General features: G+C 39.0%; 1 protein-coding gene and 1 non-coding gene across 2 annotated transcripts; both read left to right on the top strand.

Annotated features, from left to right (window-relative positions):
• Nucleotides 1-4,890: 4,890 nt before the first annotated feature.
• LOC125177543 (putative mediator of RNA polymerase II transcription subunit 26) lies at nt 4,891-6,743 on the top strand (the record flags this gene model as incomplete). The annotated part of the gene is made up of 1 exon (XM_047879953.1): nt 4,891-6,743. A coding segment is annotated over exon 1 (723 nt), but the record flags the coding sequence as incomplete, so codon positions are not given.
• Nucleotides 6,744-16,590, top strand: LOC108664407. The gene is made up of 2 exons (XR_007156627.1): nt 6,744-6,872; nt 14,043-16,590. It is a non-coding gene; the product is annotated as an uncharacterized LOC108664407 (transcript).
• The last annotated feature ends 10,362 nt before the right edge of the window (nt 16,591-26,952 follow it).

Below are 26,952 nucleotides of genomic sequence, written 5' to 3'. Positions count from 1 at the left end.
TCTGTAAACAAAAAAGTTTTGTTGGAGGGTAGCCGGTCCCCTTAAGTAAAATCTAAAGGCTTTATCTATAAATGTAGCGGTAGCGCTGTAGCGGCAAAACCTCGTATCGCTACTTAAATATGTAGCGGGCGCTACCGCTACCGCTACATTGCCTTAAATGTAGAGCCGCTACCGCTACCGCTACATGTAGCGCGCTACTGCCCACCTCTGCTAACCTGAGTTAATTTAACATCAACTTTCAGTTGGTTATAATGGCTTATAGATATCCACGATCTGCATCAATATTCCATACAATATTTATTTCATGGTTGTTGCAGGTACCAATTATACCCGGTGGGTAAACTGGTGAACGTTCCTTTGGAAGTTTAACTCGTGATCAGTTCTAAGTGCCCACGGACGGCATGATCTGAGGGTATATATCTAGTATAGTATAGTATAGTATAGTATAGTATAGTATAGTATAGTATAATATAGTATAGTATAGTATAGTATAGTATAGTATAGTATAGTATAGCATAGTATAGTATAGTATAGTATAGTATAGTATAGTATAGTAGTATTGTATCTTCGGCGTTGAAGAATAGGCCTGGATAGACCTGTAGCCGATTCGATTCGATTCTAACATGGGGTTTTTCCTTTTTTCTTTCATGCTAAAAATTGACAATATTACCTCATATTTATTTCCCGATTGTGCTTACATTTTGGCAGTTTCATGATAGGATAATCATTGTAAAACCCATCAGTTATAGGTTACATAAATAAATAAATAATTATGGGAGGTTAAGCTTTGATACATGTAACCTGTCATAAAATATTGGGAATATCATCGCAATGGAATTTAGGAATGGTAATTTGTGAACGAGTGCACATATAAATTTATACTGCGTTGCCTTTCCAATTTTCATTATAATCGATAATGATTATTGATGGCTCGAAACGTCGTACTATTGTACTGAATTGTTCCTTGGAAACTTTGATGATTTAGCGTGCCAAGGATTAAATTAATTTACCTTCACCAACAATTTTATTAAAGAACGACACACATGAACTAAAGAACTGGAATTAAATGCTAACGAGAATCTAAGAACATCAATTAACACGTTTTTTAGAATAGATGTGTATAAGAGACAGGAAGCGAGCGTCAACCTCAGCCACAGCGGGGGAGGCCAAAGCCGTCGCGCGAACACTCGAGAGAAAAANGTGCTTAACCGCCCGGCCTCCTTGCCGATTCTGACCAGAAACTGGCGCACAGAGCTGGGATCGAACCCGCGCCTCTCTGCGCCAATCTTGGTACTCTGAACTTTAAGCACTGGTTAAATAATAGCTCTAAAAATAATATATAACTTTACATAGCAGAATAAATGCTTCTCGATTGCACCAATATTGCATTAGGCGTCTCAAAAATTTAAGACTGATGTTTAGTTTTTAAAGTTTGGCCTTGACCAAAGTCAAGACTCTCGAAGGCATGCATCATTTTCTGACACTTTCTTGTTCAAACATTGAATGTCCCACCGCAATTAATGAAGACTGGGAAGCGCGGTTCGGCTCCGTCTCATTATGAATGCGATTGATCCGATACATCATCTCGGACTAGAGGCTTTTTAGCGCATTTTCTCATTTATGGAAAAAATGCACTATTGTGCTCGTCATGTCCGTCTGTCTGTCTGTCTGTCCATCTGTCCGCCCTCAAGTTTTCGTCGACGAGAAAGTCTGTCTTTCTGTCTGTCCGTCCGTCTGTCCATCTGTCCGTCCGTCCGTGACCTCAAGTTTTCGTCGACGAGAAAATGCGCTCACTGTCACTCACTGCAGTGGGTACTGAGTTCTATTTTTTGTGTTTGAACTTGAGCTGGACGATTATAATGAGATTCTGAAACCACCTAGATAATTATTATCCATTGACTTGTTACTCTTGAAAAACGACTTTAGTAGATCCGGCTTGATGAACAACTCTAGTATCGGATAATTCAACATGAACAACTCTAGTTTCGGATAATTCAACATGAACAACTCTAGTATCGGATAATTCAACATGAACAACTCTAGTTTCGGATAATTCAACATGAACAACTATAGTATCGGATAATTCAACATGAACAACTACTAGTATCGGATAATTCAACAGGAATATCTATAGTATCGGATAATTCAACATGAACAATTCTAGTATCGGATATTATCGGATAATTCTATGAGTATCGGATAATTCAACATGAACAATTCTAGTATCGGATATTATCGGATAATTCTATGTCGGATAATTCAACGGCCGTCCGTCAACGGATAATTCAACGTCACCGTTAGGTCCAAATCTAATGATCGAGAAATATTTCCCAAACTAATGAACGCTGCATGATGAAGCTTGGTACACGAATTTGTTAGAACCTAACGGTGATGTTTAGCTCGTGAAATTTTGTTCGCTTTCTCCTTCATTTGTGAGTTATAGGGCGAAATGGGCCGAAAATTACAGTGAGATTTCATTTAAACTACTGATCAGGTTTGAACGAAACTTTTAATATACACTCCCAACCACCCAGCGTTCATGTTTCGATGGTGACAATTTTTTTCGATTTTGCCTTTGTTTCCGAGTTTTTTTTTTCAATTTTACCTTCATTCCTTGGTAATACAGTACTACGGGCCGAAATTCGCAATGACCATGACATTTCTTTGAGCTTCGTTCATTACTTTGGGAGATAATTTTTGGTCACTGCAAATTAGAAAACCGGCCTCAAAATCGGCCTCAGAAATGCCGGTCGTTTCTCCGTACAGCCGTATATCTCGCAAACGAAGGCAATATATCAAAAATTGTTGCGAGCTAAACATCACCGTTGGGGGGTTAGATATAAATACATATATAGTCGACGTTTCGATCAAATCTATCCTGTAGTTTAAGTAAAATCTCTTGGTGACTGCAAATTTTAAGCCCATTATACCGTATAACTCACAAATGAAACACACACATATCACATAAACTTGGTCCAATCAAACCTTAACTACTCTACTCCAGACTAACCTTAATATCGACCGAAACCTTGAATGTACCATTGAAGGTAAGTAACATTAACTAACCTTGCGTCACAGTAATTTGTGCACAAATTCTTACATTTTGGGTCGATCCACATGAAATTCATACCTCTCCGTTGTTGCATTCGCATTAACGCCTGCATAGTGACTCTTTCATTATATTGCAATTTTTCAATAACATGTTATAGGCATGTTGAGAAAATGTGCCTTCTCGCATGTTCTAAACAACGCACGGTTCCCTCGGTTGAAATTTATTCAATTATAAATGGCAAAAATGATGTTCAAATTTCACGAGCATCAATTCAGAAATTTCTGCAATGGAATTTGAATAAATTATGTTTCAAATTCAACTTGAAAATTTCTCCAATTATAGAAATTTATTTACATTAGAACTGCAAAAAAACTGTTCAAATTTAACGCGTGTCACTTTAGAAGTTTCTGAAATAGAATTAATATAAATAATTTTTTAGGTTTTTACGGTAAAAAGTAATTTAAACAAATTCTATTGCATAGTCGGCTGAACTGACACTAGCTAATTAGAAAAAAATATGTTTGACGTTCTAAAATGAATAAATTTCTAGGTTTGGGGGAATTTTCAGGCGGATTTTAAAAATGTATATTGCTTAATCTATTTTTCCAAACGGCTGAACTGACACTGGTAAAATTTGGACAGTGTTATTGCAGTTATGAAGTGAATAAATGTCTATGTTTTCAGGAATTTTCAAATTGAATGTAAAAGTTATTTATGTGAAGTGGCATCACACCGCCTGCTAATGATAGGGCAAAAACAACCCTCCGGAAGTCGGTACCTGTTGATCGTCTGAGTGAGAATGAAAATATTTAACTTGGTGTTTATTATAAATAATTGTCTTAACGGTTGTCAAGGCCGCCGCTTTACTGGCTAAAGTAAATAATAGAGGCAGGCACTTGTAATATCTGCCCCTACACTATATCCGCTGGAGCATTATGATAACCGCAACAACATAACGCCATGTAGGAGCATAACGTGCAATATTCTTGCCAACATGACGATATCAGCTACAACATAACGCCATGTAGAGCATAATGTGCAATATTCTTACAACATGACGATATCCGCTACAAAATAACGCCATGTAGGAGCATAATGTGCAATATTCGCACCAACATGACGACATCCTCTACAACATTACGCTATGTTGTGGCATAAGGTACAATATCCGCTATAGCATTATGATAACCGCAACAACATAACGCCTTGTAAGAGCATGACGTGCAATATTCGTACCAACATGACGATATCAGCTACAACATAACGTCATGTAGGAGCATAATGTGCAATATCACTTACAACATAACAATATCCGCTACAACATAACGCCTTGTATAGAAGCACAACGTGCAATATTTCTTACAACATAACGCCATGTAGGAGCATAACGTGCAATATCCCCTACAACATGACGATATCCGTTGCAACATAAGGCCATGTAGAAGCATAACGTGCAATATCCCTTACAACATGACGATTTACACTACAACATAACGCTTTGTAAGTCCGATTTCCCCGCCTACAGGTCTGGCCTGATTGCCGCGATGTTATTAATTCCCCGGTGCTGGGGCCATACTTTCAGAACTCGCTAAGTGAACGTGAGTACCTACTTACGCTCTATTTTCTTGTCTATGATTGGTGGATTTTGCTTGAAAGACCGTCAATGATTGGCTGATGAACTTACGATCTCTTAACTTTCCAGCACCCCAGCAGCTACAGTACCCCAGCAGCTGCAGCACCGCAGCAGCTGCAGCACCCCGTCTTCCGGTTGGTCCCGTCTCCCGACGCTCGTTTGAGGCGCCGTTGCCACGCGCCCTCGTCCCATTCCGATGCCGGCGTCCGTAGCGACAACAACGCGTCGCTCTTCATCTCAGTTCGTCACGAACCGTCCGTACTAATTCCTGTCCTGCACCACGCCCTGAGTTGGAGCACAGAATATAGAAATCCTGATCTGCGGCATACGATTCCAGCGTAATCCTGATTTGGGGCATACGATTCCAGTGTAATCCTGATCTGCGGCATACGATTCCAGCGTAATCCTGATTTGAGGCATATGATTCCAGCGTAATCCTGATTTGGGGCATACGATTCCAGCGTCTTGCCTGAAAGTTTGCAAAAGTGGTAAAGAAAACTTCTCTGCAGACTGCTGGTGCTGAAGGAAAGTGCTTTGCAGACTGCTGGGGCAAAAAAGTTCTCTGCAGACTGCTGGTACGGAAGGAAAGTGCTTTGCAGACTGCTGGGAGGAAAACTTCTTTGCAGACTGTTGGTGCGAAGGGAAGTTGCACTGCAGACAGCGGTTACCATTAAAAAGTGTGTTTGCCACGGATCGGCTGCCCTTTTGAATCACGCGTGTCAGGCATAAGTGCCTTCACAATTGATTGTCACAATTTGTTGTTAGAGAAAAACGTCAAAAAGAGTTTTTTTTCAAAGTAAAAACTTTAAATCTTTCTTCTCTAATTGTGAAGTGAACATTAGGCGTTATCCTATCCTTGAGTTAGTGAAGCGTGTTCAACTGTGCAAAAAGTTTATAAATACACTAAATTTATTTGGACTGATGAGTGAAAGTGAACTGCATGTGGTATCATCAAAGTGCTCTTCGGTTTGTGAGTGGAAAATTTTGAAGTAATTCCCTATTGAAACAAAATTGGTTCGAGAGGCGACAATAAAAATTTATAGCAAGAATTGCACTAAATTCAAACGAATCTTTTCAAATTTAAAATTCCAATTACGAAATCTGGCTGCAAATTCTGATTGATTAGCGCCGTTTCTCCTGCAAGAAAAGTGCGAAGACAACATATTGGTAATTTTTGAAAAAAAAATTGACGTGTGAATCCTATGATCTGTTGGAGGTTTGTTAAATTTGCAAGAAGATAAATTATTGTTGATTTGTGTTTGTCACGAATCGACAGAACTGAACCTGAAGTTCTTCATTAAACTGAATTATCAATTCGTTGAATTTGCTAGTAAAATGTTGAACCTCGATGAGCAAGCGACGCCTCTGGGGTCTTGCCCTTCCCGCAAGGGGAGACGCAGGAACAACAACAAGAAGAAGAGGAGTCGCGACCAAACTCCTGCTGTGGAAGAACCCAATCGACCCGATCACCTTCCTTCTACTTCCTCCCGCCGCAGACGTGGGCCGGGCGATCAAAATTCTTCTGCCATCCGAGACGCTCCCCGGCCAAAGGGCACGTCTGCGTCACGGCTGGAGGAACTGCGTCTGTACATGGACAAGTTGAGGGAACTTGTGCCTCATAAGCACGACAGGGAAGACCAGCCGGAAGACCTTATCCAGAAGACCATCGCGTACATCTGTGAACTCCAGAAGACCCTTGAAAACCACCCTCGCTTGCAGGGCTTAGACCCGAGGGTCATTGCCGCCCCTGGCAACGCTCTGCCTCCGATGGAGATGCAACAACTGCTGTTGCAGCAGAGAAAGCAGCTGCGACTACAGCAGTTGCAGCAGCAGTATTTGCAGCAGCTGCAACAACAGCCGCCTCAGCAACAGCAACGTTACCACCAGATGCAACAGCAACAGCCGTACTTCCCATTCGGGGACTCAGAACAGCTGTTCCAACCCCAGCAGAACCAACACCAGCTAACACAACAACAGCGATACCGGCAGCAGTACCAGCAGCAACCACAACAGTACCAACAGCAACCACAACAGTACCAGCAGCAACCACAACAGTACCAACAGCAACCACAACAGTACCAGCAGCAACCACAACAGTACCAACAGCCGTACCAGGCTCGCGAAGTGCCTTACCCTCGTCGTCCGCTTGGTGTCATCTCCGGCACGGGTGGTCGCCCGACCTTGCAGGTAAGGAAGAGTCTCGATAAGTTTTATTTTTACAACGTCTATATCCTGTTTATTTATTCATTTATTTATCTGTTGAAGCTAATTAGGCTCGAGATAAAAACAGGTAAGACCTTCGCCACAGTCTAGCTAAGACCTTCACCAGGTCCCTCAATTGACGCTTCAATGGACTGGATTCACGAGTGTCGTTTCTCTAAAGTATTGTTGTCCTCTGCATCTTCAGACAGTTAGTTGTATTCATTGTTATTATTATTATTATCATTATTATTATTATTATAATTATATAACCGATTTTTTAATTTATTTAAAATTATATTTATATTTAAATTTTTTATTATTTCTACTGTCGGCTGTTCAAGACATCAAAATTTTTGCACACACGACACAACATAAATAATAATAACTGACATAAAATTTTATTTGTGGTTATTGAGTATAACGAACGGTTATGCGGTTGTTCACGTACCATCAACCTAACTAACGGTTATGTGGTTGTTCAGTATTTTAGAACCAGGGGCAAAAAATCTTGAATTTCGTAGAAAGATTTTGTAGATTTTCAAAAATAACCGACGACTGAACAAATTCCATATTTGTACTCGCGGGTTAAAAATTAGATAAAACGAAATAACCGCAAAATTATTCTAGGTGTTCGTACACTCTTATTGCCGATATTATTATTTATTTGCGAATTGCTGCACATTGTTATTGTTCTCTTCCCATCTTTCTCTTCCTCATAAATACGGCAAAAGCGAGACTTATATTACGCATCTTATATTGTTGTCGTCACGCAGTATTTTCAATGTCAATATTTGGCTTTTGTCGGTGTTGGCAGAAATATTTGGCTTTTGTCGGTGTTGTGAGAAAAGAATTTATCCAAAATATATACCTGCCTCTAATAATCATCATAATATATTATAAATCAACATTTCTAAATTAGTCGTCTCACTCACGTTATTCATTAATCAATGATTGACAGGACAATCCTAACAATCACTGTTGCTATTTAGCATTGCCTTGCTACTCATCAATTTCATTGTGTTCGATAAGGTAAGTGAGATACGTAGATCGTATCTAGAAGAGTATATACTTCCAATCCTTTTGAACTCAAGGAACCAAAGCCCGTTAATTTATTGACATACGCACGAATTAAGCTCCTATTGTTTATAATCTCAATTGTTTTTTGCCTAGTAATTATCCCATTGTTGACTTAGCTGTTTGTTGTCGTGCTGTGGGCACTTTGTTTACTTTGAGTATGCCTTTAACGGCTACAAGGTATAGAAAAACGTTATCTATAAACAAACAGTCCGTTATATCCTAACCTTGGGAACCATTTGTTATCAAGACGACTCTCGTTTTCCATATAAATGAAATCAATACAAAATTAATACGAATATTATAATTAAGTATTGTGTCATTTACACGATACTTAATCACTTGAAGGCTTCCTGGACAATTTTCATATGAATGAAACTGCATTTACTTTGCCTTAGGTGGTTTTTATACCCAAAGTAGCAGCTACACCTTATCAAGAACGTATGAAATGATTTAATGACGACAAGGCTGCACATTGCCATGGAACAATACTACATAATATAACATATTCATATTCAGTTCCTGATTTGATATGGAAGAATACAATTAACTAGTATTTTACTAAATGTTTAAATAAAAGAAATCTTATCTCACCTTGAAATTTTAACGAAACGATCAATTTACGCCGTCACAATCTCATTAAAGCAAAACGCTTTCAGCCTCGCCTCATTCACTTAATCAAGTTTTTTATTCAAAACATTTTCTTTAGATTGGTTAAATATATTGGAATCAAAATATTTTTATAACGTGCAATCGCGTTGATAAACGTCAACATTTTCTTTGAACAAGCGATCTCGTAAACAACTTTTACGGACGCCATGTAATAATTCGTTCAATATTAATATTACAAGTATATATCATATATTATATATTATTATCCAGAATATTATTATACGTATTATCCATAAAACAAATTTTTCTGGATGTCGTAAACTAAAAAAATTAGATCAGTACTCACTACAGTGAGTGACAGAGAGCGCATTTTCTCGTCCGTCCGTCCGTGAAGTCATCGACGGACGGACATGACAAGCACAATAGCGCCTTATTTTCATAAATGAGAAATTGCGCTAAAAATGAGCACAAAAATATACAAGATAGTAGAGTGCGTAGCACACTTGCGGGTACACCACAGCTGCCAGGCTGTATAGGCCTAAGGACCAGGAAGTCTGTCACTCAAAAGGCATCTGGTGAAAATCACCGCCGGCTAGCCGCAGTCGGCCGGCTCTAATCGTGCTCTAATGTCCACAGAGACATCCTGAAAAAATATAAATTTATAGTTCTTGATATTAAAAGCAAGTATTATTGTCATTTCACTCAAAAAGCATCTGGTGAAAATCACCGCCGGCTAGCCGCAGACGGCCGGCGCTAATCGTGCACTAATGTCCACAGAGACATCCTGAAAAAAACATAAATTTATAGTTCTTGATATTAATAGCAATTATTATTGTAATTTTGGGCTAATATAAGCGACTATTAACAATTAATCAATCTCAAACACGGGCGTTATTACAAAAGGATCATTAATTCCTATCACGAGTGATTTTATAAGATTATCCTTAATCCCAAATCCCGAGTGACGTTAAAAAATTATGGTTAATACCAAGACCAAGTTATGATTAGGGATCATTTTTATTCCCAAACATTAATCGTCTTGCCTCCGTTCTCGTGCTGAGTTGTTGCTGCAATGAGAACAGTTCAACAAGTCTCGATGATTTTTGCGAATTGAACGAGTCAATTTCAAATTACGAACGATCATCGGAATCGCGAGAGTACTGAAGTTTTACTGATTAATGTAAAATTAGGACGTTCTTGAATAGTAGAATTCACGACTGTGAGTTAGACAATACAACAGACAGAAAAAATTAGACAAAATTCAAGACAATCTAACATTCATGAGTTCCATATAGAATTAATGAGTCAGAGTATCATATACAGTATATTATAACAATAAAGGGGTATTAGAGTTCGAATCAACAACACTGCCTTTAGAGTTTGCTTTAATGCACCGTCTTTAGAGTTCGCTTTACTGTACCGTCTTTAGAGTTCGCTTCCACTGCACCGTCTTGAGAGTTCGCTTTACTGTACCGTCTTTAGAGTTTACATCTGTTGCACCGTTTTTAGAGTTCGCTACCACTGCACCGTCTTTAGAGTTCGCTTTACTGTACCGTCTTTAGAGTTCGTTTCCACTGCACATGTAATCTTTAGAGTTCGCTTCCACTGCACCGTCTTTAAAGTTCGCTTTACTGTACCGTCTTTAGAGTTCGCTTCCACTGCACCGTCTTTAGAGTTCGATTTACTGTACCGTCTTTAGAGTTCGCATTCACTGCACCGTCTTTAGAGTTCGCTTTACTGTACCGTCTTTAGAGTTCGCTTTACTGTACCGTCTTTAGAGTTCGCTTCCACTGCACAGTCCTTAGAGTTCGCTTCCACTGCACCGTCTTTAGAGTTCGCTTTACTGTACCGTCTGTAGAGTTCACTTCTACTGCATCGTCTTTAGAGTTCGCTTCCACTGTACCGTCTTTAGAGTTCGCTTTACTGTACCGTCTTTAGAGTTCGCTTCCACTGCACAGTCTTTAGAATTCGCTTCCCAAGCATCATCTTTAGAATCCGCATCCACTGCACAGTCTTTAGAGCTCGCTTCCACTGCACCGTCTTTAGAGTTCACTACCATCACCGTCTTTAGAGTTCGCTTCCATTGCACCCTCTTTAGAGTTTGCTACCACTGCACCGTCTTTAGAGTTCGCTTCCCTAGCACCATCTTTAGAGTTCGCTTCTACTGCACCGTCTTAAGAGTTCGCTCCTACTGCACCGTCTTTAGAGTTCGCTTCTACTGCACCGTCTTTAGAGTTCGCTTCCCCAGCACCATCTTTAGAGTTCGCTTCTACTGCACCGTCTTTAGAGTTCGCTTTACTGTACCGTCTTTAGAGATCGCTTCCACTGCACAGTCTTTAGAGTTCGCTTCCACTGCACTGTCTTTAGAGTTCGCTTTAGTGTACCGTTTTTAGAGTTCACTTCTACTGCACCGTCTTTAAAGTTCGCTTCCACTGTACCGTCTTTAGAGTTTGCTTCCACTGCACCGTCTTTAGAGTTCGCGTTACTGTACCGTCTTTAGAGTTCGCTTCCACTGCACATGTAATCTTTAGAGTTCGCTTCCACTGCACCGTATTTAGAGTTCGCTTTACTATACCGTCTTTAGAGTTCGCTTCCACTGCACCGTCTTTAGAGTTCGCTTTACTGTACCGTCTTTAGAGTTCGCTTCTACTGCACATGTAGTCTTTAGAGTTCGCTTCCACTGCACCGTCTTTAGAGTTCGCTTTACTGTACCGTCTTTAGAGTTCGCTTCCACTGCACATGTAGTCTTTAGAGTTCGCTACCACTGCACCGTCTTTAGAGTTCACTACCATCACCGTCTTTAGAGTTCACTACCACAGCACCATCTTTAGAGTTCGCTACCACTGCACCGTCTTTAGAGTCCGCATCTGATGTATCGTATTTAGAGTTCGGGTTCATTGCTACCACAATTAAAAAGACTTCGCAAATTTCGGGCAATCGACACATCGCAGTTGCATTGTTCTCGCAATTTTATCTACAAATAGACTCGAGGTTCCAGAATAACCTATTATTTTTTCGGCAGAAATTACCAGTCATTAGACAAACCAGTTCTTAACAGACGAGATTTCGCCATCCGGTCTCGGCAACGACTTACCGCATTGTCTGTAGAAAGTTTCGACGACACACCCTCGCGCATCCGACGCTCGTATCGACATGCAGATAACCTCCTCACTCCCTTGTCTGATAACAAAAACAAATTGAATAAATAGTTCCGCATATTTTGATCGTATCTGTAGTCCCTTAACGATCAACTTTGCAAATTACTCGTCTTTTTATGATCCATTTAACTAGGGCGATGGCATATCTTTTAACGACACTCTTTTATTCGGGGGTGATATAACTTTCCAAGCTTCGATACTAGGCAAAAAATATTCGCATGTTTATCACTTTATACGAAATATGAGTGCCCGATAAGAATAAGTTGATCTGTCATTGTTCCAAATAATTAATCCTTATATCCGCCATTTTACCATACAATCGGATAGTCCATCATCGCATCCGGTAGCCTACATTATGTATCACTATATGTCTACTTTAGTGTCAGTCAAATACCGCACCAGACTGACTGACTACAAGATATATCACAAACACCTGGCAAGTTACCAGCAGCTGACACAAATCCACTCATACAGAAATTTCTCCACTTCCGCTCAAAAACAGTGTTGTTTTTTCATTAATTATTTACATTTTCAATTATTGCGCTGACTGTTAGCCGTACTCTAAATAACTGTATCAGTTCATCTGCTGAGGTTAATTTTTACAATTCCAGCAGTTGGAAGAAAGAAAAGCTTGGAGATTTGAAGGGCGGGCGGCAGCGGGATGTCGGAAGCAACGTTCTAGCCACGTGCTTATAGATCAAATAAGTGTTGATGGCTCCCATTTTCTTTCGCCTCCTTTGATTTGGCACTTTTTGCGGAACAATTTTCATCGAAATCGTCATTGAATTAAACTGAAAAACGCAGCATCATAAAGTTTGATAGGCGTTTCCACAAAAAATTCCATTCAATCTATATATAACATAAAAATCTCACTTATAAATGAAATAACGAAGGTTTAAGTTGCCAATAAATCTACGCGTTCAGTCAGCAGTAAATAAAAACAAATAAATGATATATGACTTCTTGATAGACCTGAGATAAATCGATCAATAAAATTTCAGTTATATAGAAAATTAACGAATGTATTAGTTGCCAATGAATCCACGCGTTCAGTCAGCAGTAAATAAAAACAAATAAATGCTATATGACTTAATAGTAATAGACCTGAGATAAATCGATCAATAAAATTTCAGTTATATAGAAAATTAACGAATGTTTTAGTTGCCAATAAATCCACGCGTTCGGTCAGCAGTAAATAAAAACAAATAAATGATATTTGACTTAATATTAATAGACCTGAGATAAATCGATCAAACTGGAAGCCACAAGATGCAGCTTATAGAAAGTCGTCCATCCTGTACAAGAAAAAAATTACGCGCGCTAATGAGCCAGCGGATGGCAGCTGCTGCAGCTGCCACCGGTACCATATCCAAATTTAATTATGCAGTCAAATTAGAATTAAGTAGTAATTAGTACTAAGTGCTTAATTATTTAACAACACTTTAATATGCTACATGCCATCTACATTATATAAGCTTCCACCGCTTTTTTGAAGCAAATCACATCCTCTGTACATCATTTTCGTCGAATTCACACAGTTATTTATTTAGCAGTTATTAAAAAATTTTAGTTACTTGACTAATTTGTTACCTTCGTCATCACATTATCATCAACTCGTCCCCATATATATGTATTGTACACCCAATGTAATATATTTCAACAGATTATATTGTTGATGCTACTGAATATAACATTTCTGTTTATCTTTGATGTGCAAGGCAGTGCTTATAATGCGATTAAATAATTATGCAGGGGAAGGAAGATATAAATTGAATCTCATTACACATTACTTGCAATTTAAGAAATTAACGTTGATAATATAACAAAGGATTTATATCATACAACTTCATATTAAGGAATTGCATATAGTATTAAGACTGTTACTTCTGGTCTCGCATCTCATACATGTTCTATGCCTTGAATGTAAATGCACTGCTGTTTTAAATAATATATAACTTTGTGTATGTGATTCGAGACGATATTAATAGGAATATTAAAAAGTATTTATTTGTGCCTTTGCGATACTTCTTAATATTAATAAGAATTTTAATTAGTAATTATTTCTGGGCAGGCTAATTTTGTGTGTGATTCGGGACGATATTAGTAGAAATATCAAATATTATTTATTTGTGCCTATGAGATACTTGTTAATATCAATAAGAATTTTAATTAGTAATTATTTCTGGGCAGGCTAATTTTGTGTGTGTGATTCGGGACGAAGTTGAGAGGAATATTAAAGAGTATTTATTTGTGCGTATGCGAAACTTGGTAATATTAATAAAGATGTTAATTAGTAATTATTTTTGCACAGGCAAGGAGGGACAGCAAGCTGGGACAGCTGGCTGCGTCCCTGCGTCTGCAACGAGGCACCAGCGACGGGGACTGACAGACAGACAGGCGCCGATTACAGAAGATTTAACGATGCCGATTATCGGAGATTTATTGGTGCAGATTATTGCAGATTTTGACGGCGCTGATTGAAGATGATTTGTCTGCTTTCAATACAGAGGATTCGTCAGGGCTGATTGCAGGAGATTTATTGGTGCAGATTATTGCAGATTTTGACAGCGCTGATTGAAGATGATTTGTCTGCTCTGATTATAGAGGATTTGTCGGTGTAGATATGATCGGGGATTTGCCTGCGCTGATTACAGGAGAATTATTGTCGCTGATTATTGCAGATTTTCACCTCGATGATTAAATATGATTTGTCTGCTGTCATTATGGTGGATTTGTCAGCGCTGATTGCAGGAGAATTGTTGACGCTGAGTTTTGTAACTTCGACGGCGCTGGTTACAGGAGATTTTTTGGCGCTGATCAGCGAAGATTTTTCGGCGCTGATCATTGCAAATTTGTCGGTGTTGGTTACAGAAGATTTTTCGGCGCTGATCAACGAAGATTTTTCGGTGCTGTTTATTGCAAATTTGTCGGTGTTGGTTACAGGAGATTCGGCTGCGCTCATTATTGAAGATTTGCTGGCGTTGGTAATCGAATATTAAGCAGCGCCCACAACTGGTGATTTTTTCTGGCTGATTAGCATAGTTCTTTCTGCCCTTCTTAGCAAGGATTTATTTGAGCTGACTATTAAGATACAAACGGTGCGGATTAATGAAAATTCATCAGAGTCAATTATCGAAGGTTCACAGGCGCTGACTCCTGAAGATTTATCGATACTGAGTACCGAATTTTTAAAAGAAGTAATTTACACACAATAACATGACGGGCAACAAACTTAATGTACCGCAAGAATAGCACGTGACAAGATGGTTCAGTCGGGCGACGTTCTTAAGGCTGACACTGAACCGCAAACAAAAGGCTGAGACTGAACCGCAAACGGGCGAATAGATCTCCATGTCAATGGAAATGTTTTCGTCTGAATATCGTTATAAAATTAGTTTCTAGTGATAGAAAGAAAATAAACATGGCCAATATATGGAACAGCATATACAATTTTGGCAGAAGATCGTACTGTAACTTTTGATTCTTGCACCTCAGAAAACCATGTAGACCTGATCCAGTCGTGGAACTGAACAGCAAAGTCTCAATTTCGAAAACCAATCCGATGTTATTTGCTTGAGGTATTGGTCAACATTTCTGCTCGTCTCGCCATCATTTTCGGCCATCACTCATCACTGCCAATTTTTTACTGCAATACCTTCACTGCAAATCTCTTCACTGCCCGACTCTTCACTACCAATACATTCACTGCCAATTTCTTCACTGTCCGAATCTTCACTACCAATACCTTCACTGCCAAACTCTTCACTGCTCATGAAACTCTTCAATATTCACCGTTGCATTCAAATTTTCTGTCTATTTGGTATATTTAACCCAAAATATCCCCTGATTTACCCTGGATATAAAAGAATTTCTCTCAGCGAGTGGTTAGCATATTGTGTCGTAAAGAATGTACAAATGTAAGAATTATGCAGTGTACAGAGCAGCTGTCTGCATGCTGCTGTTACTGAGCAGAATTGTCGGCTTTGGTCTTCGTTCCATATTAATATCTAATATTTCTTATCTGTTCTCATTAACTGGTGACTGAATTCTATATGGTCAGCTGTCGTCCTTATCCGATGTATTCAACTAATTATTTTGTCCCATACATAGGAGGTGATACATATAAATATATATATGTCACCCGATAAAGACAGGAGTTGTTTCTATCAGTTATCGCAGGCTGGTGTGCTTATCCTTTTAATCAGATCTTGTCCTTGTCTCTACATCTATTACTCCTAGGACAATACTATAATTATCCTACTTTAAATATTATTCCCAACAATCACACGTACATAAAAATAAATCAATCTCATATGTCGGAATACCTGACCGTGTTAATTTGTGCTCCATTATTTAGTGCTGTTTATTTGAGCGTTAGTTCTATTATAATGTGCACATTGACGATTAGTTAATGTTGATTAGTTAAGCGTATCACTAACTACTCACAACTAGTAGTGAAGTGCATGTGCTAGTGAAATGAAAGACGTCAGCGATCGTCCGTATCAGCAGCGCTGACCAGGGCGGAATCGAAGACGTAGGTTATTATTAGTGTTGGTTGTTAGTTATAATTAATTGGGGATAACTGGTTATTGATTCAACCGTATTATTAAATATAATGCAAGTAATTATAGAACATTGAATATTCATGTTTACTTCCTGTATGACTTTATAAATAAGACCTTAAAGTCTGTGTTAAAAGACACACTGCACCGATCGCGCTACACCGAACACGCGCTACAGCGCTACATCAAACACGCGCTACAGCGCTACACCAAACATCAAACACACGCTACAGCGCTACACCAAACACACGCTACAGCGCTACACCAAACACACGCTACAGCGCTACATCAAACACGCTACAGCGCTACACCAAACACACGTTACAGCGCTACACCAAACGCGCTACAGCGCTACATCCAACACACGCTACAGCGCTACACCAAACACGCGCTACAGCGCTACATCGAACACACGCTACAGCGCTACACCAAACACGCGCTACAGCGCTACACCACACACACGCTACAGCGCTACACCAAACACACGCTACAGCGCTACATCAAACACACGCTACAGCGCTACATTGCACTACCTGCACGTAGGAATAAATAAAAAGTCTAAGGAATGAATTTTAATAAAAATAAAATGAATTTTGATAAAGAATAAAATAAATTTCAATTAGGAAAAAAATAAATTTTAACTAAGAATAAATTTTGGGTTTCATACAGCATTTTATGAAATTGTTTTTTGTACAGCGAAACTTTTATGTATATATAGAAATTGTTGAGTAATGTTTTAGTTTTGATCTCACTGTGTGTTTATCGTGTAATTCCTGGGCAAAAATAGTGTTTCTTTTCTCGTTGCCACCACGTGTCTTGAGGAACTCGTACGCTGGTCCATTAGTGGCGGACAGTACAATTTTAGTCGCCAGTAGTGACGGGGCAGTAGTGGCGGCAGTGGCCAGGAGTTGTGGTAGTGGCCAGTAGTGGCGGTGGCGGCCAGTAGTGGCCAGTAGTGGCGGTGGAGGCCAGTAGTGGCCAGTAGAGGTGGCCAGTAGAGGCGGCCAGTACAAGCACAAACAGCTATTGTTTACCGCGCTATTGGCTTCGTGTACAGGCGTTACAGGCCACGGAAGGACCCATTAATCCTTTACACGAGGCCAGTAGCCCGATAATTAGTGGCGGTTAGTATGTAAAATTGTACTGGCGGCCACTATTGGCTCCATGCACATGCACCTGTATGTACTTTCCGCCTGAGAACCTGCGATAGAATATAGCAGATGATACATGAATGGCCAATGAATGAACACCAACGGCCAAAGAATTAACAATAAATAACCTTCAGTTGGCAGTTATCTATGCTGCTAGTTAAGCTGGTTCCCCCTGTTCGTGAATACGTTCCCTTTGTCCAGGTTGCGTGATTTTTTTCGTTGTTTAATAAAAAGTTCAATAAGCGTGAACAATGACTCGTTTCTTGACCTCCAGACAATAGAAATGCGAGAAGAAGAAGAGAAACGGGCAGGAAAGAGATGCAATAATTACGAGATAATCAGAACGAATTGGCGAAAAAACTTGTTATAGGAAGAAGGAATTAATAGAATAGAATAGAATAGAAGTGTCGGCACTGAAGAAATAGGCCCATGGCCTGTTGCCGATTCTTGTTCATAGAATATAATAGAAGTGTCGGCACTGAAGAAATAGGCCCATGGCCTGTTGCCGATTCTTGAACTTTTCGTGACTTGATTCACAAGGGGTCCGGCCTTTGGAACCCGATCTTTCCATANGGGTAACTACGTGTTGATGCAGGGTAACTGCGTGTTGACGCAGAGTAACTACGTGTTGATGCAGGGTAACTATATACGTGTTGATGCAGGGTAACTTCGTGTTGATACTGGATAACTACGTGTTGATGCAGGAAAACTTGCGTATTAATACAAGTTAACTTGCGTATTTGTACAGGGTAACTTGCGTATTGATGCAGGGAAACTTGCGTATTAATACAGGGTAACTTGCGTATTAATACAGGGTAACTTGCGTATTAATACAGGGTAACTTGTGTTTTAATACAGGTAACTTGCGTTAATACATAGTAATTTGCGTATTAATACACGGTAACTTGCGTTTTAATATAGGGTAACTTGCGTTTTAATACATGGTAACTTGCGTATTAATACAAGGTAACTTGCGTTTTAATACAGGGTAACTTGCGTATTAATACAAGGTAACTTGTTTTTTAATGTAGGGTAACTTGCGTTTTAATACAGGGTAACTTGCGTTTTAATACAGGGTAACTTGCGTTTTAATTCAGGGTAACTTTCGTATTAATTTAAGATAACTTGCGTATTAATACAAGGTAACTCACGAGTTTATGCTGGTATTTCAAGTGATGATAGTGAATAACAAGCGAAAATATTTGGCGAATGTGAGTGAGTGTTCTTCTTAATCGCGCTCCGAAATCCTGCTTAATTCGAGGGAAGCTTTGTCCACAAATTTTACTATACTGACCTCCGTTTTATTCAGTAAGTTTCATCAGATTTTGAAAATTAGCAGGATCATCCTTTCATTAAGGCTATGTTCATCATAGTAAAAGTTTAGTAATAAGAAGATGAATCATATATTTGAGATTATACTTAATCAATATTAAAACTACTTATTGAAATTTAATTAAGATTATACATTGATTGAAAAAATCATATTTGAGTTAAAATGAAAAAATAACACCAGTTCAAAACGGCAGCAAAAACTGAATACTGGGAACAGCAACCGACATCAGAGGTGTAGATTTGACAGTAGCTGTGCAGTAGACAGGGTAGCAGTGAAGATAACAGAGGTGTAGATTTGACAGTAGCTGTGCAGTAGACAGGGTAGACTGAACATATGCTCCTGCATAGCTTCGTCTGGACTTATTGCCTGGTCCGTAATTTGCTAGGCATTTTAAGACGGAATGATGCATTGGAAGCAATAATGATGCCGGGTAGCTCACGTGCTGATGCAGGATGCCGTGAAACTCTATTGAAAAACAAGCAAAAATCTTTGGCGAATGTAAAGTGAGTGTTCTTCTTAACCACGCGCCGAAATCCTGCCTAATTTGAGGGAAATTTTTTCCATAATTTTACTATAATTTCCTCCTTTTTATTCAGTAAATTTTATCAGATTTTGAAACTTTGCAGTCACATCCTTCACTAAAGTTATGTTCATCATAGTGAAAGCTTAGTAATAAGGGGAATAATCATTTAATTTAAAATGATAACTAATCACTAAATTAATTATTGATTAAAGTTACTCATCATATTTCAGTGGAGATGAAGAGTTGACAGTAGCTGTGCAGTAGACAGTGTGGCAGTGAAGATAACAGAGGTGAAGAGTTGACAGTTGCTGTGCAGTAGACAGGGTGACAGTGAAGATAACAGAGGTGGAGAGTTGACAGTAGCTGTGCAACAGACAGTGTGACAGTGAAGATAACAGAGGTGGAGAGTTGACAGTAGCTGTGCAGTAGACAGGATGGCAGTGAAGATAACAGAGGTGGAGAGTTGACAGTTGCTGTGCAGTAGACAGGATGGCAGTGAAGATAACAGAGGTGGAGAGTTGACAGTTGCTGTGCAGTAGACAGGGTGACAGTGAAGATAACAGAGGTGGAGAGTTGACAGTTGCTGTGCAGTAGACAGGGTGACAGTGAAGATAACAGAGGTGGAGAGTTGACAGTAGCTGTGCAACAGACAGTGTGACAGTGAAGATAACAGAGGTGGAGAGTTGACAGTAGCTGTGCAGTAGACAGGATGGCAGTGAAGATAACAGAGGTGGAGAGTTGACAGTTGCTGTGCAGTAGACAGGATGGCAGTGAAGATAACAGAGGTGGAGAGTTGACAGTTGCTGTGCAGTAGACAGGGTGACAGTGAAGATAACAGAGGTGGAGAGTTGACAGTTGCTGTGCAGTAGACAGGGTGACAGTGAAGATAACAGAGGTGGAGAGTTGACAGTAGCTGTGCAACAGACAGTGTGACAGTGAAGATAACAGAGGTGGAGAGTTGACAGTAGCTGTGCAGNATAAGGGCTGGATGATGTTGAGGATGTTGCTGGGGTGATAAGGGCTGGATGATGTTGTGGATGTTGCTGAGGTGATAAGGGCTGGATGACGTTGAGGATGTTGCTGGGGTGATAAGGGCCGGATGACGTCGAACATGTTGCTGGGATGGATATAGATAGCCCGCTCGGCCCTGACAATGGCGGTCGGATTACAGATTGTGATAGGCTTATTACTACCTAATTACGTTCAGGTCTTCTCGTACGAATAGCATTGTTCCATGAATAGCATTGTATGCACTAGCTCTTGGCATCGATGACATCAATAGAATGCGAGGATATTTCTCACGTCTCGCAGGAATGACGCTGCGAAAAATATTTCGATTTTTAACCCAATTGGGTAGATTAATGAGGCAACAAGTGTACCATATCCTGCCTCATTACGGGCATGCAATCACGCCACGTGGAATACGGGCCGGGTGAGGCCTAAGAATTGCAGTAGGAAACACGGAAAAGGGCGGGCAATACGGGCTGGGTGAGGCTAAAGAATTGTAGTAGAAAACACGGATAAGGGAGGGCAATACGGGGCCGGGTGAAGCTTACGAATTGCAGTAGAAAACACGGATAAGGGAGGACAATACGGGGCCGGGTGAGGCTTACGAATTGCAATAGAAAACACGGATAAGGGAGGGCAATACGGGGCCGGGTCAGGCTTGCGAATTGCAGTAGGAAACACGGATAAGGGAGGGCAATACGGGGCCGTGTGAGGCTTACGAATTGCAGTAGGAAACACGGAAAAGGGAGGGCAATACGGGACCGGGTGAGGCTTACGAATTGCAGTAGGAAACACGGAAAAGGGAGAGCCATACGGGGCCGGGTGAGGCTTACGAATTGCAAACGGAAACACGGATAAGGGAGGGCAATACGGGCCGGGTGAGGCGTACGAGTTGCTGTAGGAAACACGGATGCTCCAACTGTCATTTTTTATTTTCCGTCTAGAACACCTTCCTTCTGCTGATTTCTTCTACATTTCTTATTTATTTACAACCTTTTAAAATCATTATCTCTAAGACACATCAGAATCTTAGGTTCGTTTTTCTTCATGATATATTCTTTTATAATCATCTGATTTATATTTGTATTTGCCATACTTTTTTGTAGCACTTACTATATGTTCAAATATTTAACCTCATTATTTCCATTTACTGTATTGAAGACTCTTCGGGGCCAGACCTTCACGAAATTAAATTTTTTGTCTGCCGGAAAATTCTTAGCCGTCGTCAAGATTTCAACTAAATCGTCCGCAATTTCAATATGTCGTATATGCTAATGTGCATAAAATTTTGGATAGAATTTAATAAAAGTAATGAAAACCTCAAGCAAATTCACCATATCGATATTGAAAACGAATTGGAGTCCAGCTCCATCATCAGTTAGACATTCTAAACAACGTTTTTAATATCGATATATGGTGAATTTGATTGGAGTTTTCTTTGCTTTTAAATTACATTTGAACTTGCTATATAGGCTGACTGACAATATAAATTTTGGATAAATGTTGCTTCCTGAAGTTGCGACTGGCACTAAACACGTCCAACGCAATATATTTCACTTAGTACCTACGACTGATTTGTTTTTTTGTATAAAATTATGTATTTGTACCGGTTTCTTTCCAGAAACCGTGTCATCTTGGAATATGAAGCAAAAAATGAAACCTGATGCACGCGTATTCAATTAATCCTGCCTTAGATAACAGTTGCACTGAAAAGCACGAAATGGTCCGCAACATACGGTATCGAAGCCTCTTCGGGTCCAGCCCTTAACGAAACAAATTTTATTGTCTGCCGGAAAATTCTTAGCCGTCATCAAGATTTCAACTAAATCGTCCTCAAGTTGAATATGTCGGACATACTAATGTGTATAAATTTTAGATGGAATTTAAAAGCAAAGAAAACGCCGAACAAATTCACCACATCGATATTGTAAACGTACCGGAGTCCAGCTCCATCATCAGTTAGACATTCTAAACAACGTTTTCAATATCGATATAGTGAATTTGTTTGACGTTTTCTTTGCTTTTAATTACATGTGAACTTGCGATATAAGCTGACTAACGATATAAATTTTGGATAAATGTTGCTTCCTGAAGTTGCGACTGGCACTAAACACGTCCAACGCAATATATTTCACTTAGTACCTACGACTGATTTGATATCTGCCTCTATTTTGGACGATTGCGTGAGGCAATTCGGATTACTCACGGTTTTTAATGTCCGTCAATTTCATCAATATTATATTGTTCTTACTTTTTACATTAAAAAACGGATAAACACACCAAAAAGGACGCAAGTTACTCGTCAGAATTTTCTTCCTTGCTTTAGTATCCTCCGCCACATTGTTTATTATACAGTGCTTGAAGATTGTCGTCCTCGATTACCGTCGTTGGGAAGAAGTCCCAATCTGCTCCTGCAGGCGGCAAATTTTCTTGTGAAGGCTTTTGAAGACTTCAAAGCACAAAAACATGTCATAAAGTACAAGCAATTATTTGAGGGATGTCAGCCCTTATAACATCAGGGCTCCAGTTCGGTCTGCTCATTCCAATGTTTGAACTTACTTCCATCAACAAAGTCAGCACCGGTACTTATACGTTTACTTCTAAGCAAGATAAATGGAGCGAATTTCATCGAGATCTCTCACTATCTCGAGGATTAAGTTCCCCGACTATTTCAGATTTTTACGAATGATAATCAGGTTCAAAGTTTTTCTTAAAAATTATGTTCGAAATAACTTTCTTCTTTTCGAAGTATTATCGAAGTTTATATGACGTCAATACCTATTTTGACCTGATTTATATTCAATAATTAATCCAGAATACTCTTTTTTCAATGTTCATTTGATTTATTACTGAATATGTCATGTTTAAAAGAATTAAACAAAAGCTTTCATTTCGAACATAAATCGAAATGGTATAAATGAGTGTGTCTTTAGCCATTTTGTGTTTACTCTGTCAAAATAGCTAATCGATGACAATCACTGATTATCCCCTATTTCTTTTGATGAATTTTACAAATTACAGCCGTTTTCCACTGGGCACTGTGTACAGTGGGTCGTGTATATACTAGCGCCGACAGTGACACAGACACTGGCAGTTCATCAGATTCTCTACAGATTTCCTACTCGCTACTATATCAATGGAAAACTTTAATTTAAGGCAATATGTGCCTTGAGTTGAGAAATAAACGCGTAATAACATAATTAAATTGGGCGTTTGCACTTTCAACTGAATGCAGCTCTCAAATTACGACGAATTGCTGCAAAAAATGTATGAAATTTCGATGCATATGCACGAATAGACCTAGATATTTAGTCAGCCCTAAAAAATTTTTTACGATAACGTAAGAAAACGTTTGAGGGATAAACTCAAGAAATCCATATCAGGTCCGTCGCAATTTAGGATATTAGGCGGTACGTTCGTCTCTTAAATCTAAAAGCAAGATTATGGGCAAATGTTAGTCCATGGCTAGAAAAAAATAGGTACGTAGTTCCTATTGACGACATTTATCAACGTTCCAGAAACGCCAGTCGCACATTTCTTCGGCCGTTCATTTCATCCGTTGGCTTTCTAGTTATGTGCCACAAAAAAAAAATGGGTTGCATACCAAACCCAAACGATCACAAATATTTCGAGTATAACACAATAAATTTGCTCACATAAAGCATCCGGTAGTGCTTTTGTCGAGAAAAATTTCCCGATTTCAGTATTTCGAGTATAACACAATAAATTTGCTCACATAAAGCATCCGGTAGTGCTTTGGTCGAGAAAAATTTCCCGATTTCAGTTTCATTAGCTAATTATATAGCACACAGACAAGAACCTAAAATATATTCGCTTGTCATGTTTCTCTCAAATAGACTTGAATGAAATTTCTAACATACACTTGCTACATCATTACATGTTATTGCAATCACTTCATTTTTCCAGAAAATGTTTAGATTTCGATACAATTCATCGAATCATGAATTATTTATTTTAATTGAAAAAGTTGAAACGGCCGCAAAACGGGCGCAAAACTGATTTCTTTCGTAGATGAGCTACAACATCAGAGTTCAGGCGTTCATGGGTCCAGTTCTCTAAATGGAATTTTCTTACGACGTCCAATCGCATGGTTGAATAGTATAATTCAACCATGGCTGGTCGAATCGTGGCTCTGAAGCGACACAATTTGCGTGTATTGTTTCAGGTTCAATCATCGGGATAAGATTTTAGAAGGGTCAATATCGTGCATCTCAATTGACACTCCAGCACGGTAAGTTACATTGCAAGGGTAAAATTTTATAATTTCCAACTCAACATGCAGGAGTCGTTTGATATTCCGTGATGATACCACATCCGTGATTAGATTATTCATTATTGGATGAGCAAGCGTCCGACGTTTAACCTTGGAGCAACGTCGGCACCTCAAAAACTTTCTGAAGTACTGATGTCCATTACTTATTGCCCATGTCTGGGTCATCCTGGCGGGCGTCTCAGTGCTACGTGCAGTAAGTGAATCACACTTTGGACAGCATGACCCGTTAGTTTGTTGATGCTACTATCCTTGTCGCTTAGGAAAGCTTTGCAGGGTTCGATGTAGATACGAGCATCGTAGATGAATTAATGCTCGTAGAAAGTCATCTACATGATAATAATTTTTAGAAGCAATATTCGTACACGTATTGCTAGGACGTAAGGGCTGAAAAAATGTTTCTAATGTGAAATTAATTACAGAAATAATAAATTTGATCTCCATGGACAACGCTATCACTAGAAAAAAACCGAATTATGAAATAAATTTTGTGAGAATCGCCTTCCCCACGTGTAATCAGAAAAATAAATGTGTCCTATGATCTGAAAAGTGACCCATTTTCTTGCCCATAAGACAAGCAAAAAGCTACGATAACACTGAAAAAAGTCGAATTATGAAATAAATTTGTGACAAGCGTCTTTCCAGTGTGTAATCTGAAAAATAAATGTGTCATACGGTCTGACAAGTGACACATTTTCTTGCCCCCAGCACAAGCAAAAGGCAGACTTGGAATTGATACTTATTTGTGCCGGACAACACTGGGACAGGATGAGACCCATACAAGTGCAAAACGTGTAACGATACTTGAACAAAGTTCACACTTATTCCTCTGACTGTACTAAGCAATGGAATGCTGGAACGTACCCTTCCCGTGCTTCCATTCTTCAGACGCACGTTTGTGAGCAGGTCAAAGTCATGCCTCGATAAGTACAGGGTGATCCAGAATTAACTGACCCTTTTAATTTGTTAATAAATGAAAAACTAAGAACGTTATGAAGTTGAAACTTGTTTTATTTAAAAGAAGAACATTTTTATGGTAATATTGTATTTATTGTATCCTAAAAACTAGGATACAATATTACCATAAAAATGTTCTTCTTTCAAATAAAACAAGTTTCAACTTCATAACGTTCTTAGTTTTTTATTTATTAACAAATTAAAAGGGTCAGTTAATTCTGGTCCACCCTGTACAATACACCTTCAACTTAATCGCAATATATTATTTGAAAAAGTTACTGAACCATGATGGATCCAAAATCATAAACCATTTTCCTTTTACGCGGAATTTACATAAAAAGATATTGTATAAAGCATGGAAATAACCATTGATGTAGTTTTTACAGCCATTGAAGAACAACTTAGAATTGAAGCAATAGGAAAACACGGGTGAAAAATGTTGAAAAAAAAAATTCGTGGCAGTGAACTCGTATGAAAATCGCATATTATGGTATTGTTTTTAACATCATTTAGTTCGAACAGCATCGCATGATATGAAGATATCGTATGACATCTTTACACAATGATGCGTCATTCCATGATATGCCCGTTTCCAATTAAAAAATTGTCAACATGAAAAGATATTGCTTATTTAAAATGACAACTATATATTTACCCCTCCACTAACTGCAAAAATTGATAAATATAAATATAACCTTGCGCTTAATATTAATTGAATAGCTAACGTACGTATAATGAAAAACCGACGTAAACTATAGCAAAACAAGTAACATTAAAATCTTGGTACTGAATTTTTAGTGTACAAATAGATGTCTCCTTATCAACGAACTATCGCTTGCAGTATAATGTACAAGTCAGTTAAAATGCAGAAAGCGACAGTGAAACTTCACTTAACATTCAAGACCATGGGACGCGGTTGCTTTCAACCCAAGACCACGCGGATGAATGCAACAAAACCTGTTAGGACTGGGAATCACTGCTGCAGCTCGGCCATGCTACTGTGGCATGACTGCAAATAATGCAGAACTCTACTCCGGCACCGGCAGTCAGTGCAGGCTTTGGTTGCAGTGAGGGTGTACGCGTGAAATGAGCTCCCCGTTGTAAGAAATTTCCTGTTCGGTGTAATAACCAATTTCATGGTATCTGCTATCAGTTATTTTGTAGAACACTTTTCAATATTTAGATAGAAATATCAATCGATTTGTCCGGCGTGATCTAAAAATTTAGAATTCACGGAAATGAATCAAATTACCTACATGAATGGCACTGCAGTAAGTGCAGTTCGGGTGATAATTGAACGTTAAACGTTTTGCCAGTGTGGCAGTGTCACTTGTCCTTTACGTTTCTCAGTGCTGCTAATTATTTTCGAACACTTGAAATTTTTGAGTGGTTAAAG

Source organism: Hyalella azteca, unplaced genomic scaffold (genome assembly GCF_000764305.2).
Source record: "Hyalella azteca isolate HAZT.00-mixed unplaced genomic scaffold, Hazt_2.0.2 contig4312, whole genome shotgun sequence".
NCBI lineage: Eukaryota > Metazoa > Arthropoda > Malacostraca > Amphipoda > Hyalellidae > Hyalella > Hyalella azteca.
Note: the sequence above shows the minus strand (reverse complement) of the source record. Positions and strands in the feature narration are given on the sequence as shown.